The sequence below is a fragment of the Musca domestica genome, unplaced genomic scaffold (assembly GCF_030504385.1).
Source record: "Musca domestica strain aabys unplaced genomic scaffold, Musca_domestica.polishedcontigs.V.1.1 1, whole genome shotgun sequence".
Classification (NCBI taxonomy): domain Eukaryota; kingdom Metazoa; phylum Arthropoda; class Insecta; order Diptera; family Muscidae; genus Musca; species Musca domestica.
Window position 1 is genome coordinate 12,077,622 of NW_026712114.1, and position 17,246 is coordinate 12,094,867.

The window sequence follows — 17,246 nt, forward strand, 5'->3', positions numbered from 1 at the left end:
AAGTCGATCTTCGTAACCCTTATCTTTGGTTTTGTTGTGATTATTTCGGTTTTGTTTTGATTACTGATATTTATCGAACATTTCATTATTCCTTATTTTTCTAAGCATGTATGTGTCAATCCGTATCTGATTGTCGTTTTTATTTGACGTGTCTGTGTCTACAAGGGAAAAATTGAGCAAATTAAATATTTTTAAAATAATCATGTAAAATTTTAACAATTGCAAAAAAATACAAATTTCATAATGTTCAAGATTGAATCCTATATAACACCAATTATTCTAAATTACTTGGCGAAATATGTTAAAAATATACGACCGCAAGATTTTCAAGTGTCTTTGTGGGAGGGCGAAGTTACATTCCAAAATCTAGATTTGCGTTTAGATGTTTTGGAACAAGAATTGAGTTTGCCCTTTGAATTTCTGTCGGGACATATACATGAGTTGGTCATACAGGTGCCATGGACAAAGATAACTTCGGAACCCATCAAGGTACTCATCAACACCATAGAATTTGTTCTGAAGGCCAAAACAGAAGAACATGGTGCCAAATCATCAGCTGGAAATTCTCCCCAACACACCAGTGTGATGGAGGGTGCAGCAAAGGCAGAACGTAAAGATGATGAAACATCAAGCATGAGCTCTGGCTTGGCCATGAAAATTGTCAATAATATCAATGTGCAGTGCCAGAATATTATATTGAAATATGTTGAAGAGGATATTGTGGTCTCAATGAATGTGCAATACTTGAGCTATTGTCCGGCCAATGAGCTATGGCAGCCAGCCATGGTTGATGTCAATCCGCATAAAGTGTTAATGCGAAAACTAATTAATATCTCCGACTTGACCATATGTTTGGACAAACGAAATTCTGCTGGCCAAATTGATGTTTGCCAGGAACCGGTCTTGTATAGGTAAGTATGTGAAGTACCTGTTTCGGAAAACATTAATAATGTTGATTTAACTTTATTAAGATGCACTTTAGAGATACGATTTCTGCGCAAATACAACAGTAGCTCCCTAGCTACCAGTAGTATAACACGTATAGGAATTTTTACACAGGCCCTTGATTTAAATTTGTCCTCATTGCAAATTCCAATGCTGATGCGCCTTATCAAATTCCTTACGTCATTATCAGGAGACAGCAGTACGGACGATGATTTGTGTTGCTCGAATAAGGAACGTGTTGCCGACAGAGCAACGGACACATCAGGATCATCATATTTATCATGGGCATGGAACTTATTACCCAGTTTTACGTTCGAAGAACCCGATGAAGTTGACAGTGGCAGTGATGATGTCCCGGGACATACAAAAGATGTGGGCATTTATATTGAAGAGTTGAATTTTACATTAAAAAATTCCGAATTCATTAATGATGCAATAATGGGAGGCATAAAGCGTATCCGTTATACACCAATTGTACGTTTTACTTTTGGTGGTTTGTATTTTGAACGCGTGGCTGTGAAAGAAATCGATTGGTGCAGCACCAAAGCCGGGTTATCTTCGATATATGTTGAACCTTTGGGTCAGTACCGTACCGAAGATACACCGGAATCCTTGGCATTGTTGGAAACGTCACCAGTAAGTCAATAAAAATATATTTATCATTAATGTTAATGTTTATGTTGTTACAATTTTCAGTATACCAATATGCGTTCCTTCATAGACAAATCACTGTTCGATGAACAGTGTATGATTGCAGATCGTGGCTGGGGTGTCACAAATTATGATGACTATGTTACACGCATCACAGATGACTATCTGATCTTTCGTAGCCCTGTCTTTGCTTTAGATATTATAACATATCGCTCGCCAACAGGATATTGTGAATCTAAAGATGCCAATATTACCGCAAATATTAGTGGAATGAAAATCCCTGATATACACAAGCAATGTCGTCTCTTATCCTCGGGCATTACATTTCGTTTGAATGAAACATTTATGCAGGTTAAAAATATAATACAACATTTCATAGATTTATATGATTCATCAATTGCATATTCATCAAATGCAGAGAAAATCGAAATACATGATACAAGTACAACAGCCAAATCAAAGGCTATAGCAACATACCATCAAGATTTGGCTACGGCATGTAATGAACCTTCAGAAACGCATATTGGTGGTGGTGGTGGTGGGCGAAGTCAGAGTGTCACAGATGGTTCACCAAAACTACATCCTCCCTTGGTAGAGGACTATGATGCCCTCATGCAGGGTGTGCCTTTGTGTAGATATAAAATAGATTTGAAATATATGCAAGTGGAAATATTTGCCAAAACAGAAGCACCCCTGCAAAGCAATCGACCACACAGGCGTTTACCGTCAGCTATTAAAAATTCCCTGCCTTTTCTTTTGGTAAATTTTGATTTAATTGAAGTTAATCTAACCACGCCTATAAATCCAGACAAATTAGTACATACAACATGTCAACTACCAGATAAACCCCAGGAACTACTCAACGCCTGTTATGATAATTATGAACTGAATGTTATGGACTTAACACTGAGTCTAATGGCGCCTTCCAAGGACACATCCATACGTCTAATAACTATACCTAAACTAAATATGAGCTATGGCAAATTATTGCAACCGCAACATTGGAAAACCGATGAAGTTTCCATTAAAAAATTAGATTTACAATGTGATCATATTAAAATGGAATTTTCAAAAAGAGAGTTATTTGCTTTACTGTATTTGTATGACAGCCTGTGGAGATATCGTCCAGAGTTATTGATTAAAATATCGACAATTTTGAATCATCCATACGAAATGGCAGATTCCACAGCATTGAGTTGTTTATTTAGCAAACTACAAGTTAAACGACGTTTCTATCACACCTTTGACATATGGAATGCTCATTTGCAAGCCGTGAATTCTGATGTATTATTGGAAAGAAAATCTGTTCAGTTGCAACGTTATAACATATTCAATACGACAGCTAAGATTCACAACAACCAAAGTAAATGGCTGGAAATCCACATACAATACCCCGGACTCTCTGGAGAAACGAAAGCTGGAAAAAGAGAAACGAAAGAAGCTGATAAAATGGCAATTGGCATATGGATGGAAAAGTTCTATCTGAATTGCAATAAACAGTTATTGGATTTTCTTTCATTACTTTGCAAAGAAGATGAACGCTTCAGTAGAGGTAAATCGATTAAAATGTCTGATTGCTAATAAAATTACCCATATTGTTTTTTTATTTTTTTAGAGTTCTCTGTCGAAACTGAATTACAAAGCCAAACAGTTCAAAATCCTCCCGTTCCTAGCAGTCAACACACCAGTTCAGCCCATTCAACAGCATATCAAACAAATCCTTCTATGCCACAGGTATTTGGTAGAAAATCATCACGCAATTCAAATTCTCTGCGAAAAATATCCCATCCGGAAGAGACAATACACTGTAGCTCGGAAAAGGATGAACGAATCGAATACACAACAACGGATCCTCTTTTAACCGAAGAAATCAAAGCCGACAGCACTCCTAAGGAAAACAAAGAGACGGATGAAGAAAAAATTAAAAATTATTTCAAACAATTTAATACGATTATAATTTACATGGAAATAGCACAAAGTCAAATGGACATAACAAATCACAAATACTTGTCTAAGGATAAAGTCGTGGACTATACACGTTTTACTTTACCCCGTATAGTTTTGAAATCCTCATTCGCCGAGTATATTACACGTTCTAGTTTGCGTTTAAAGGTGAATCCGCCGCTGAACACAAAGACCACCTTTAATTGGACAATACAATTTCTAGATTTGTCTATAGAGACCAGTATAAACGATCAGCTTTTCGCTGCATTGCAGCCATGGCAAACAACGGTTACCGTGGCCATGAACAAACGCAAACAAAATCCAACAATACCCACAAATCTTTCACAATATACTTCACCGACTTTTAAATCGAATCAGCAACAGCAGTCATCGCCACGCAGTAACAAGCCAAAATCAAAAAATCCCATTTCGGATCATGCCTCAAAATCTCACGAAAATTCTTCGGTTTCATCCGGCTCGTTAAAGGAAATATTTTCGGGCAGTGAACATTGCAAAGACTCATCATCGGCCACACCATCATTGCCAAAAGTTGGCACAAAGCCAGCTGGAAATGCCGAAGGTTGCCCGAGTGGAGATAAAGTTGTGGAATTAATATGTTTAAATTTACATTTGGATTCCTCCACCGTATATATGTATGCCAATAATATAAATACCTTGCAGAATCATTTTCAACATTTTATAAATGTTTTGGATTTGGCATCTGTAATATTTGTTGCCAAGCGGGATACAGCAAGTGCGAGGAGCAATAAGCAACCAGTTAAAATTCTTACCCTAACTGAAGATCATCATCATATTAAGGAGTTTATGGATCTCGATTCGAACTCGGATATTTCTTCAAAGCCAGCAAATGAGTGTAAGTAGTTGTCAAAGCTGAAAAGCCATGAGCGAGGCTCAAGTAATAAAACTTAAACGTCAAAAGGCCATTGGAGACAATTTCAATTTATAATGTTGTATAGAGCAACAAAAAAAGGAGACGCTAGCCAGTGTGGCCCAATTCTTAAATTTTGCGTTTTTCAGTAAAATACATTTTAAAGAGATTTAAATTTTTAAACCTCCATTTTATTTTTCTTTTCTATTTTAGATAAATCACTGTTGAACAAACTCTCCCTTTTCTGCCAATGGACGGTGACAAAAATCATAGTTGAAGTGGTCAATTCTTTCGAGCAGCCTCAACGTAGTAAAATCGTTTTGGAACTTGAAGATTTCCTTTGCACTGTTGATCAGGGACAAGATTTTACAAAATATACTAATAAAATAGGAAATTTCAATCTAAATTATTATAATCAAAAGTCGCCGAATGAATGGTTGGCACAGGAGCGTATTCGAGTCCGTATGATTGCCGAAACCACCGATCTTCCGTTTTTAAATATTGTCATTACCAAGGTGTGCTTAAGAGATTTCTACAAACGTATTGGTGTTAAACGTAAAGGAGAAATGGATCGTTTTATAAGTGAAATAGTTGTCATAATGCAGGCGATGGAAATCATTGTGGATTTTGATTGTATACAAGAGTTTTTGGAGCCTTTGTGTGCATTGATATGGAAAAATGCGAGTGATGAAGAGCGAAACTGTCAGCAAGACAAAAAGAACAATGCCCCCACCATTGTAAAAGCTGCCGACTTGCCCCTAGTCCACTTTGAAAGCAAAGGCATAACATGTTATTTTCCCTTAGCGAATCTAATGCAACAGCAATGCTCAGTATTAATATGTAAAATAGATAGTATTAATGTTACGCCCAATTTGCAAAATCCCCTGCAGCGTAAACCACAGAGGCCAGATGTTTATGGTAAAGCGGCCTCAATGGGTATTTTAAGTATACCGGGATCAATGGTGGAAGATCGTCAATATGAATTGACTCTGAGAAAGTTTTCGGCAGCCTCTGGCAATTGGCATGAAATTTTAACACATATGCGTAATAAGGATCATAACTTTCACACAAATCCAGCTGTGGAGTGGAACAATCCCGAACGTAAACAATCATTGCGTTTGGCTGAAATATTTAAAAATTTTACACTCATTGTTATTTATGCCCCAAATATTGTTTACAACAATATACTTATATGCGGAGAGGCTTTAGAGTTTAATTGTTCATCGGATATGGTTACCAATATAAGTACAGATCAGTTGCAAATGTTTGCGAGTCATTGGCGAAAATTCCAACAAATATCCGAGTAAGTATTCCTATTTTGCTCCATAAAATATAAAATGAGCAAAATAATTGAATATTAACATTTCAGGTCGATACGTAATATATGCAATAGAAAATTGAATTCCTCTACAAGACGTTTAACGCCACATTCTAAAATACAAATGGAATCTATGGCAAACATAGATCATTTGAATATGCGCATAACGAAAACAGAGAAGCAGAAAAATATTGTAAATACATCAGAAATTCGACGTTTTAGCCGCTTGGGATCAGCATCACAATTCGAATCGATTGATGAAGACGGTGAACCTCAAATAAAAACAGATTCTGGTGTACAGTCGTTAAATTCCAAACCATCTGTGACACACTCATTACCAACAAAAGAAGTATTAAAGACTCAAAACAATACCCACATTCCATTGGATAAATTTCCACCAATCTATCCACCCATAAAAACCCATACTGTTATTGGCAACAAAAGAAATCTTCCCAAATCTATTTCATTGTTGGCCGGGGTATTTACATTCAAAATATACGATTCATCTTGTACACAGGAAGGACATGAGCTATCACTGGAAAATAATGAACCATTGGTCAAGCCTTTAATGTCCATGACAATTTCACAACCAAGTTTTATGGTTACCCAAAATATTTATGATTCTGTGGTAAATTTTTCGGTATTCAATTTAAAGTTATTTTTGCCACAGATTCATAACTGCAACTGGTCTTCGGGGAATTTTGCAAGCCCATCACCCCCCGTAGAACAGTTTTGTGAAGCCATAATTGATACAAAACCTGGGGAATTGAGTTCAACCGGAATACCACCGGCATTGTTGACATACAAAGCCAGTCAAACCAAATTGAAAATGCTGGAAATCGATATTGATTTATCGAAACCGCTGGTCATAACCTTAAGTCAATCTTACATAGAGGAAATGTGTAAAAATCTTATGATAATCTACAATTGTATACACACGAACACAGCTACAACTTTGTGTACTTTCCAACAAGGACCCGTACATCGTCTATCCAAAATTATGCTTATGAAAACCAATACTTTAAACGCCGATCGTTTAAATATTAAGTGTAATAATATTGGACTCAAGCTAACCAATCACACCGATTACGAAACTAATTTAAATCTCAACGAACTAAAAGTTAATTTAAAGTATTTAACACGACCCGAAAAGTGTTCTGTAAAATATTCATTGGCCGCAGTATATTTACGCACAAATCGTAAAATTTTCCTACATCCCATGTCGTTGAGGGGTTCCATTGATTTTGTTAGCGAACCCTGGAATCGTTTACCCTTGATCAATGTTATTTGTAAATTTAATGTTATACAAATCGATTTGGGAGTTTCAATTCTAAAACAAATGCAACAAGCCTTAACGGATTTGTCCTCAATAGCTGCATATGCTCAAAAACAATTGCAACACTTCCAAGCTTTAAATTTACATGAAAACTATGGCCGCGAAATAAATCGTCAAGTTTTGCGTCAACTTAAGTATCCGAATATAAATTCATTTATTAAAAACAACAAGAGTCTGAAACGAGAAGAATTTTATCAGGACGATTTAAGGTATGTTCGAATGTAATGTGCTATTGTCTTTGGTTGTGTGAATTTTGTATTGTATTTTTGTTTGTAGAGCTGGTGCTTTCCAATTTGTGGAACTAATGTCTGATGCAGTACTTCCATTGCCCTATCAAGTGCAAATTATCAAAAAGGACTATGGTATTATTTGCTGGCGTTATCCACAGCCAAGAAAAATGTGTAAAATACACATATACCCAGTGCCAATGGCGGTAAGTTAGCGACATTTGATTGAAAGTTTACATGAGTTCGCTATTTGTGGAAGATGATAAAGGGGAAAAAATGATTTGTTGTTGTAGCATTTCATATTGGCATTTGTACCGAATTAGTTTCGATGCTACTTACAAATGAGTTGGTTACTAGCCTAGACTAAAAATGTGTATGTAGGCGCAATTCATTTTTTCTTTTCTATCAAAGGGTACCAAATCAGTTTCTTTTTGACCGCAACAGCCTTCCCGACTTCGAAAATATATATTCATTATCCTAGAATTCAATTTATTAATTTGTCGATGTCATCGCGTATTGTACAGTTTATAGTACAGGGTGAGATAAAAAAAACTGCAACAAAGTCAAACGCCATAATTTTTACCTTTTTATATTCTTCACCATACTATGGAGGGTATATTAATTTTGTCATTCCGTTTGTAATTCCTCGAAATACTCATGTCAGACCCAACAAAGTATATATATTCTTGATCAGCGTAAAATTCTAAGACGATTTAGCCATGTCCGTCTGCCTGTCTGTCTGTTTTAATCACGCTATCTTTTGATCAAATTGAAATAGAAGGCTAAAATTTTGCACACATGTTTATTTTGCCAGTAGGTAAGTTAAGTTCGTAAATGAGCCATGTAGGTCCAAGTTATCATATAGCCCCCATAGAACGGTACCTCCCCATATTCGGTATTTTGATGATTTTAGCGACATTATTCACCGGAATTGTTTCAAATTTGGCATTTGAAGTTCGTAATGGATACTACAGCCTACAACAGAAAATTATCTGTGCAGGTCCACGTCTTTGTATAGCCCCCATATAACGGTACCCCCCGACATTCGGTTTTTTGATGATTTTAGCGACATTATTTAACGGAATCGTTCCAAATTTGGTATTTGAAGTTCACAATGAAAACTACATCCTAAGTCAAAAAATGAGCCATGTAGGTCCACGTCTTCATATAGCCCCCATATAATGGTACCCCCCGATATTCGGTATTTTGATGATTTTAGCGACATTATTTAACGGAATCGTTTAAAATTTGGTATTTGAAGTTCGTGCAGCATAAAACAGAAAATGGGCCATGTAGGTCCACGTCTTCGTATAGCCCCCATATACCGTACCCCCCGATATTCGGAATTTTGATGATTTTAGCGACATTATTTACCGGGATTGTTTTAAATTTCGCATGTGAAGTTCGTAATGAATACTTCATCCCATGCCAGAAATTTGTCTGTGCAGGTCCACGTCTTCGTATAGCCCCCATATAATGGTACCCCCTATATTCGGTATTTTTATGATTTTAGCTACATTATAAACAGATTTTTCTTTAAGTTTCGCATTTAAATATTGTAATAACTTATGACAAAAGTTGCCTGTGCAGGTCCACGTTGTCATATAGGCATTCGGTATTTTTAAGATTTTAACAGAATTTTTAATGGATTCTATTTTTTTTTTTTTTGGAAATTGCCAAATTTTCTGATGCCATTGTCGATTAATATGACCGGAGAGCGACCATCGGCTGTTATGGCGGCCCAAATCATCATGGCTGGCGCTTGTGTTCTGGTGGTCAACCGAAGGTGCACATTTTCAGCTTACCTCTTTGGCAAGTAAACACGATCATTTTGTTTGTTTTCAAACTGCCGGACAACGAATGTTTTCTCATGGGAGAAAACCAAATTCTGCAGTTCACCACTTTTGGCCAAGGAAGCAACTCTTTAGATCTTTTGAAATTTTGGAATTTCAATGGCTTTATCCCGAGCTCATTTTTCAATATTTGCCGAATGGAATATTGCGATTCAGCTCACTAGCCATTTTTCGGCCACTGCGACGCCTGTTTCGATCAAGTCGCTTCTTCACTTTTCGAACCATTTGTTTGTTTTCTTCCGTCCACTTCCTTGACATCGGGCTACGTTACCAGTATCACAGTAACGAGCGATGGTACGAGACACAAAAGATTTATTCACATTTAAATGCTGGAGTGCTCTGACGATAGAAACTTGTGGTTTTCCAGCCAAATGTAAAGAAATCACACTATCACGCTTGAATTCCATCACGAATAACTTTTTTTCTGGAAAATTATCAAAGTAAAATGCTTTTGTACGCTTGTAAACAATATAATGAGCTGTCACTGGAATAATTTTAACAGCTGTCGGACGAGTGCTTAAGAAAGCAGTCTTAAGTTGGTTGCAGTTTTTTCATCTGTATGGCTAAGGATGGTTTAGGATGGCTAAGGATGGTTTTCAGTTTATAAATATTAATATATTAACTAAATGATTTTCACTTTTCACACATGATAGACATCTGCTGAACAGAATTTTCCGAAAATAGTTTCTTTCTATACATTTTTTAGTCGATAGTACTAGAGTTGCATTTGGTACCTGGAAAGCGAATTATTAATATGTATATGCTATTGTAGTACTCATACGCCTCCCTGATATCTTATATCTCGTCATTTTATTTACAGGTCTCTAATCCAATACACATACGATGTCGTATGGAATATTTTAGTGAGGTGCATGAACAATTTCTACATTTTTGTGATTTTTGGCTTTCGGAAACCAATTCCAAAGAAATTAAATTACCCGAACGTGAAATTTGTGCCACCATATGGCGGGTGGTAATTTTACAATCGCTGGTTTCCGTCGATGGCGAATGTTTCGATACCAGTGAAGAAGATGAAGAATTGCAATCGATTTCGAATATGAACATTGAAGAAATATTGGGCAAGGGTCGCAAAGATTCTGATTTTATGTTACATCCAAAAGTATTAGTTGCCTGTATGCGGGTAGACACAACATTCCAATCAAAATCGGTGCCGAAAATACAAACATTGTTAAGTTTCAATACGGTATATGTGAACCTGTTGAATAAACCCAACGATAATGATGAATTGCCGGTCACGTTGAGGAATTATCATTTGGCCAATAATTTAAAAATATCCCAAGCCTTTTTGGTGTTCTCTCTACAAAATATTAAAATGCATGGCGTTGTTTATAGCCGTCAGAAATACAATGCCAATGTGTCGCTGACGGCCCACATTAAATATTTGGACTATGGATTTTTTAATATGTTGCCGTTGCTGGAGGAAACAACTATTCAGACATATTTGGAAATGGATCAAAAGAAAAATATCGTAAACGTTAATTTCGTATGTGATCGTTTACGTTTCAATTTGGGTCCATCGGTGCTGCATACCCTGCTCTCGTCCAAGCAACATTGGGAAGAATGTCTGGATAAGAATGAGCGGCGTGTACATCATGTTCTAATACCGAAATGTATTGTGGTAAATCGTACAATGACCGCCATGGCTTTCGGCCAGTCCGGTACACACGAACGCATACCATTAAGTCCCAAAGAATGCTGTATGTATTCTTTTCGCAGTGATTGCAGTAGTCAAGATTTAACTTTGTATATATCCGATGAGGAAACCAACACTGTGGATACATCCGAATCAATACATATTCCATTTAAATTCGATAACGAAACAATGTCACAAACATTCTGCATTGGACAAAAGTGCATTATAATTAAATCGAAAAAGTTATCCGGTTCGCAAATATGTGTCTTGATTCAGGGCCAAATTGAGTTGATTTCAATGGTTGAGCATAATCTGCGTTTGGAATTTCGCCAAGAGGGAAAAGTGTACGATGAGACAAATAAACCATTGGAATATTTTATCGAGCGGAATGGCAGAAATTCATTTTATTATAATGTCAATCGCAATACGAATATAAGCATGAGGTAAGTGATTGGTTTGAAATAAATTTTCTAAGGTTCAAATAGTTTGGAAAATTTAAATGTAAAAATGTAAAAATGTTCTTAATTCTCGTTGTGTGTGTTCTTGTAATCCATGCATTTTGGGTTTCAAGTGTGTGTGTGTGAGTGTGTTAAAACTACAGATGACAATGGAAAAAGATTCCGATGAATAATTCAACCCTAAGCACTCTAATGTGAAAGAAATTCGCATAGATGCACTGGTGAATTGTTATTGGTATTCAAAAAAATTTCGCAATGCAAGAATTTAGGCTCTTTATAAAAACATTTATAAATATGTGAACATAATCAAGATCATGCTTCCTTTGGATCGATATAAAGACGCAAAGCACGTCTGTCCATTTACTGGAGAGAGATGTTTCTTACATTCAGTCCCGTCTAAGGATTTCTAACAGAAAAAACATTAACTTCAATTTTTTTTATTATTGTTATGTTTCAGATTAAGATTAGCAGATAATAAAGTGAGAGCCCGCACCGGAGATATACCACTGAAAATGAACAAAAAATTACCTTGGTTGGTTAAAGGTGAGACTAAAATTGTCCATGTTTAAAATTAGTTCATCAATTTACTCTTCCTTTTTGTAGTTCCGGTCACTAATAATGAATTCATCAGCTTTTGGGTAAGAATTTTGCGAGAAGATATAACCACTTTATCGAACGATTCGACGTATCCACAAAAAATCCTAATTACCATTTGGCCAATCTTCGAAATAACATCCAAGTTAAATTGTGCCATTCAAGCAAAGGAAGTAACTACCGGACAAGAATTTAGTTTATTGGGACAGGGAGGACAATATATTTTGGATGCATCAGCTACACATTTAACAGAACATCCGCTAAAATTCAACTATGAATTTCCATTGAGTGCATCATCACAGGATAATTATACGCTACGTTTAAGATCGTTGGATTGGCAAAAATTCTTTTGGTATGATGAACACAAATGGACGATAGAGAATGCATTAAATGTTTTGGCAAAACCTTTGGCCAAGAATTGGCCTTTAGAAAATGAAGAAGAGTTGAAGGTTAAACGCATTTCACAAAATTTCGCAGAAAGTGATGTAATATATAATACTCAAGTGAGCAGAGAATTTTCATGTACTCTCAATTTGGAGGTGGCGCCTTGGGGAATGTTTATAAATGGCACAGGCGTGGAGATACAATTAAAGCAATTTGAGGCGTCAACGCAACAGGAAACCAAACAAATTTCAATTGGTGCCAATCAACTGGAAATGTTGTTTAATATTTCTCAAGGTTTTGTTATTGGCATTCGCCATGATGCTTCATGGAATTATTCGTTGCCAATATTTTTTGAAAATGCCCTGTCTAATCAATGCAAACGTTATTATGTTTTGACAGAGGGAGATGTCACCGATATTGTCATCCTTCGAGACAAGGAGGTGTTCAAATTTGTCTTAAAACTAAACACTGAAAATAATTGTAAAATTTTGAAATTAAGTTCTAAATTTGGTGTAGTAAATTATACCAAAATACCACTTTATCTCTTGCCATTTGCCATGGACCACAAGGAGAATGTAATGCGTTGCAATATCCAGAGATTAAATGAAAAAGCTCCTAATATACCGGTTAACCCAACCTACAAATGGTATAGCAGTATTGGCCTATCGCTGACCACTTTTTGTGATATCAATTTTGAGAGTGCTTCACGTTCAGTGGATACAGCTTTTGTATATTTTGTGGTAATTAAAATGGAAGAAGATGCGGATATTTCAATACCCATACCACTGGCATTGCCGTTTAATAGAAAATGTGTGAGTGTACAGCGCGGAAATGAATCATTTGCTTTGATGGTTTCACTCATCGAACACGAGGGCTTATATTATTTAAGTATTTCGGAAGATCCCTCACCCGCCGTTTTGGTTAACAATCAAACCGATTGTGCATTTATTGTTGCCCAAACTAACGCCTCGGAAAATAGTAAAGTTTCTTCAACCACTCCTGAATATGATGGCAAACACTTGGAATGGTATCACATGATACCGAAGCAAAGCAAATGTTACTACACACCACCTGAGTGGTACATTCGATTTCCTGAAGTCGATTCCACGTTGTGTAACATCACTTTGGCATTGTATGATGGTAAGTTAGATGAATTCCATTTGGAGAATTATATTTTTTACCTATTAAAAATTGGTTCACAGATGCCTCCACTAAGAAGACCATTAAATGGTCAAAGCCAATTCGTTTGGATAAGACATGGAAAAAATTCCTGCATATTCCGGGACATGGGGATGTTAAGGTTATAATCTGTGATAAACATCGAGTAATACGGCTAAATATTTATTACATATCTCAGGTAAGATAGAATTAGTGGCAAATTAAACTGAATGTTATTTTTTCAATACAATTTAAATTTCATATTTTTAGCAAATGGAATTTTCGGTTAAAGATTTACGTTTGCGGTTGTCTACTACGGAACCCAAGTCAATAGACTGTTCTGGAAATAAAGAATACAAAAGTACCACAGACACAACAATTACTAAACTATATACAGAAACTCCACAATTCTCCAAACCCGATGTATGCCATCATTTTCGCAATGAATGTACACCTCGACCGGATACCAAACTTCGACTTTTCATTAAGGAGATAGTTCTCAGTCTTCATACGGACAGCGCCCAAAGGCAATATATGAAACAAGAAGTTTTCAGTTTATATGCGGATGATTTTGCGATGGCCTACGATGACTCGGAAGATGAACGTCTCCTGAATGTTGTAATACCTAACCTACAAATTGACAATCAATTGTTCTCAACCGGAAAATATGATTTTCCCGTCATACTGTGTGCCCAAGAGTTGTATCAACGTAATGATCTCTTGCCTGAACCCTATTATCTGGGAAGCTATTATAAATATCTAGCTGAGAAATCTCCCATGATAAGCTTGAAGCTTAAACTCTTTGAAGATGAATTCAAAATATGTTCCCTAAGGTGTCATTTTACTCCGGTGCGGGCTTACATAGAAGATGCGTACATTACGGATTTCTTGGATGCCCTAGTTGAGTGTGAGCCATCCAACTGTGCCTATCGTCCAAAATCGAAAATGGAACGCATTGAACTGATTGGCAATCAATTGTGTATACCAAATGATGTTGCCCGAGCTGCCTTGTATACAGCTGAGCCTTTACAATTGAGATATTTTTGTATCGAGCCAATGAGCGTTTTACTATCTGTACACACCTCTGTACGTTTGTATATCGCTTTGGATCACTCCCCATTGTCATTCTCGTCATATGAACGAAGCCATTTGCTGACTATGCCCATGAAATTTGGCCAAAATTTGGGCATGCATTACTTGTCGGGTGCTATTTTTGGTGCTGGCTGGGTTGTGGGTTCTTTGGAAATTCTTGGTAGCCCCAGTGGTTTGGCAAGATCAGTTACCACCGGCCTGAAAGATTTTGTTTCCTTGCCGGTGAGGGGTCTTTTCCGTGGCCCATGGGGCTTTATAGTTGGTATAACACAAGGCTCCGCTTCATTGCTGAAAAATGTAACGGCTGGTACCGTCAATTCAGTAACAAAATTAGCTGCCTCGGTGGCCCGAAATTTGGATCGTTTGACATTGGATGAGGAACACATAGAACGAACAGAGGCTCTTCGCCGTTCTAGGCCACAAGGTTTTACGGAAGGTCTCTCACAAGGTATGACCGGTTTGGGGATTAGCATGCTGGGAGCTGTTGGTGGTTTGGCACATCACACTTTAGAGGCTCGTTCCACGGTGGAAGTTTTTACTGGTCTTAGCAAAGGTTTGGTGGGAGCATTTACCAAACCCATTAGTGGTGCTGCTGAACTTTTGGCCTTGGCTGGTCAAGGCATGTTGCAGACGGTGGGATTCAATGCTATGCCAAAACAAAGGTCACCATCCACATTACGAAATTTGTCACTGGAACCGTCCGGTTATCGTACATGGAAGATATTACCCATTGAAATGTCATGTGATCAGATTTTATTCTATCACGATGTAACCCTGAGTGATGAAGATCACCTAAAAAGAGGTTATGTTTTTCTAACCTCAAGAATTTTTGCCATTATTGAGGCGGAGGCAAGTAGATTGCTGTTTGCCTTACCTCTAGACAAGGTGCAGGTTACGGCAGATAATAATGACAAAACCAAATATTATGTGCGACTCACAAAGGAAAGAGAAGATATGGAAGAGGTAAGCTATATTGAACATTTATATTTTCTCAATAGTATGCTAAATGTTTTTGTTTTATTTTTCAGGACGCCGATTTTACCAATGAACGTATTATGAATTTCCTACACACCTCATCCATTAAAATTACTTCAGATTCTCTGTTCTCCGATTTGTTGCATACCTCCAACGAATCGAATGATTTAATGCATAGCACATCGAATTATAAACGCTCACAAACATTGGATTGGACATTTTACATAAGCGAACATTTGGGTGAATATATTTTACGCTATTTTAAAATTCTAAATTCCAAATATCTAAATTAACACAGTGCATACACATTATCTTATCATTATTATTGTAATAGTAGAATGTAGAGAATTCAAAATTGCTCTTTTTTCATTATTGAATTTTAAAAAGCATAACAAAAAGACATATTTTGTAATAAGCGTTTTGTTTTTGTCTAACGATTTTCTGGATATAAGACTGTATTTAATTTATTGTATATAATGATTTATATACAAAGACACTGTAATACGATTTTGTTCATAATATATAAAAACTTTTTCATAGATTTCGTATTGGCATTTAGATGAATTTCAGCAAAAACATCAACTTTTGATCTCAATAAATAGCTTCGAACGTACATATATGTGGGGTCAGATGTCAAATGGTTACAAATTCGCCGTAAATTTTGAACAAACCCAGCTGTAATTTGCAGATTCAGCGGAATGATAAATTAAATATATTCTCCACACTATGATTGAGGATATAAAAGAGCATATCAATTAAAAAAAAAAAAAAAAAATTGTCACTGTTATGGGCAAATAGTACGAGGCCTTTTGTTCTCAAAATCTTGAAAATTCCTTTTTGATTTTATATTTTAATTATGTGGAATATTGCCGTTTAAAGCCTTAAATTATCTAAAAATTAAACTTCGTCACTGTCTCATCGTGTGGAAAGCCTTTTGTTCCCACAATTTGCAATCGTGTTGATTTTTATGTAATGTGTTCATTTTAAAGCTTCAAATTCTTTGCATTAAATGAATTTACGTTAATAACTATTGGTTCAATTAAAAAAACTACACGTATTAAGCATTCCGAGTAACAAATACATTTCATTTTCTTCTTTCACATAAAGAGCTAAAAAAATGCAATACACGTTTCACACTACTCTATAATGGCATAGCATCAAATGTTGCGAAATTAAAGGTGAAAGTGCAAACATCTAACTAATTAGTATCAAACGTTTTTACCAAACAACATTGTGGTTTATTTTGGCAACTACTTGACTTCAAAGCGATATTAAAAACACATTATATTTTGTAGCATGGAATTCAATGATGATATACGCTCATCTAGTTGGTGTTGATTTGAATGTTAAAAAATTCTATCCTTAGTAATTAGGGAATTTATTACAGTCCACTAAATATTTTAGAACCTACAGTAGAATTTTATAGAACCATTTGGCTTGCTACGATTCCGTTTAATAGGAATTTTAAATCTATTTTTAAAAGGATCTAAAATACATCATTATTGGGTCGCTTGAGAGTTAAAATTTTCGTCCAAAATAATTATTGTATTGTTATCCGTAATATTGCCGAAGACATTATATCTAAAATGCAAGAACTACAAAAATTTTAATAAATGTGGAAGTTTTCCCTTCCCTTTACTCTTAATTTAGGTTACTTTACGATGTAAATGTGTCTTCTGTTTTTATACCCTTCAAAACTAAATTTGTTCGGGCCAACCAGTTTTAAACACCTCGAAATATTAGTCAAAGACGTAGAAAGGTGTATACT

At 36.0% G+C, this 17,246-nt stretch overlaps 1 protein-coding gene across 2 annotated transcripts; it reads left to right on the forward strand.

The window, feature by feature from the left end:
* Positions 1–147: 147 nt before the first annotated feature.
* Positions 148–16,019, forward strand: LOC101898440 (intermembrane lipid transfer protein VPS13B). 2 transcript variants are annotated; one of them, XM_011295090.3, is made up of 13 exons: positions 148–911; positions 972–1,581; positions 1,642–3,148; positions 3,212–4,414; positions 4,643–5,732; positions 5,799–7,292; positions 7,360–7,516; positions 9,984–11,260; positions 11,733–11,818; positions 11,879–13,393; positions 13,456–13,610; positions 13,682–15,466; positions 15,532–16,019. In XM_011295090.3, exons 1-13 carry the CDS (start codon positions 244–246, stop codon positions 15,769–15,771), a joined length of 11,787 nt encoding a protein of 3,928 aa, XP_011293392.2. In that variant the 5' UTR covers positions 148–243; the 3' UTR covers positions 15,772–16,019. The 2 variants fall into 2 exon arrangements, with proteins under 2 accessions (XP_011293392.2, XP_019893080.2); XM_020037521.2 differs by lacking the exons at positions 3,212–4,414; positions 4,643–5,732; positions 5,799–7,292; ... (5 more) ...; positions 13,682–15,466; positions 15,532–16,019 and having other exon boundaries at positions 1,642–1,947; positions 2,015–2,185.
* The last annotated feature ends 1,227 nt before the right edge of the window (positions 16,020–17,246 follow it).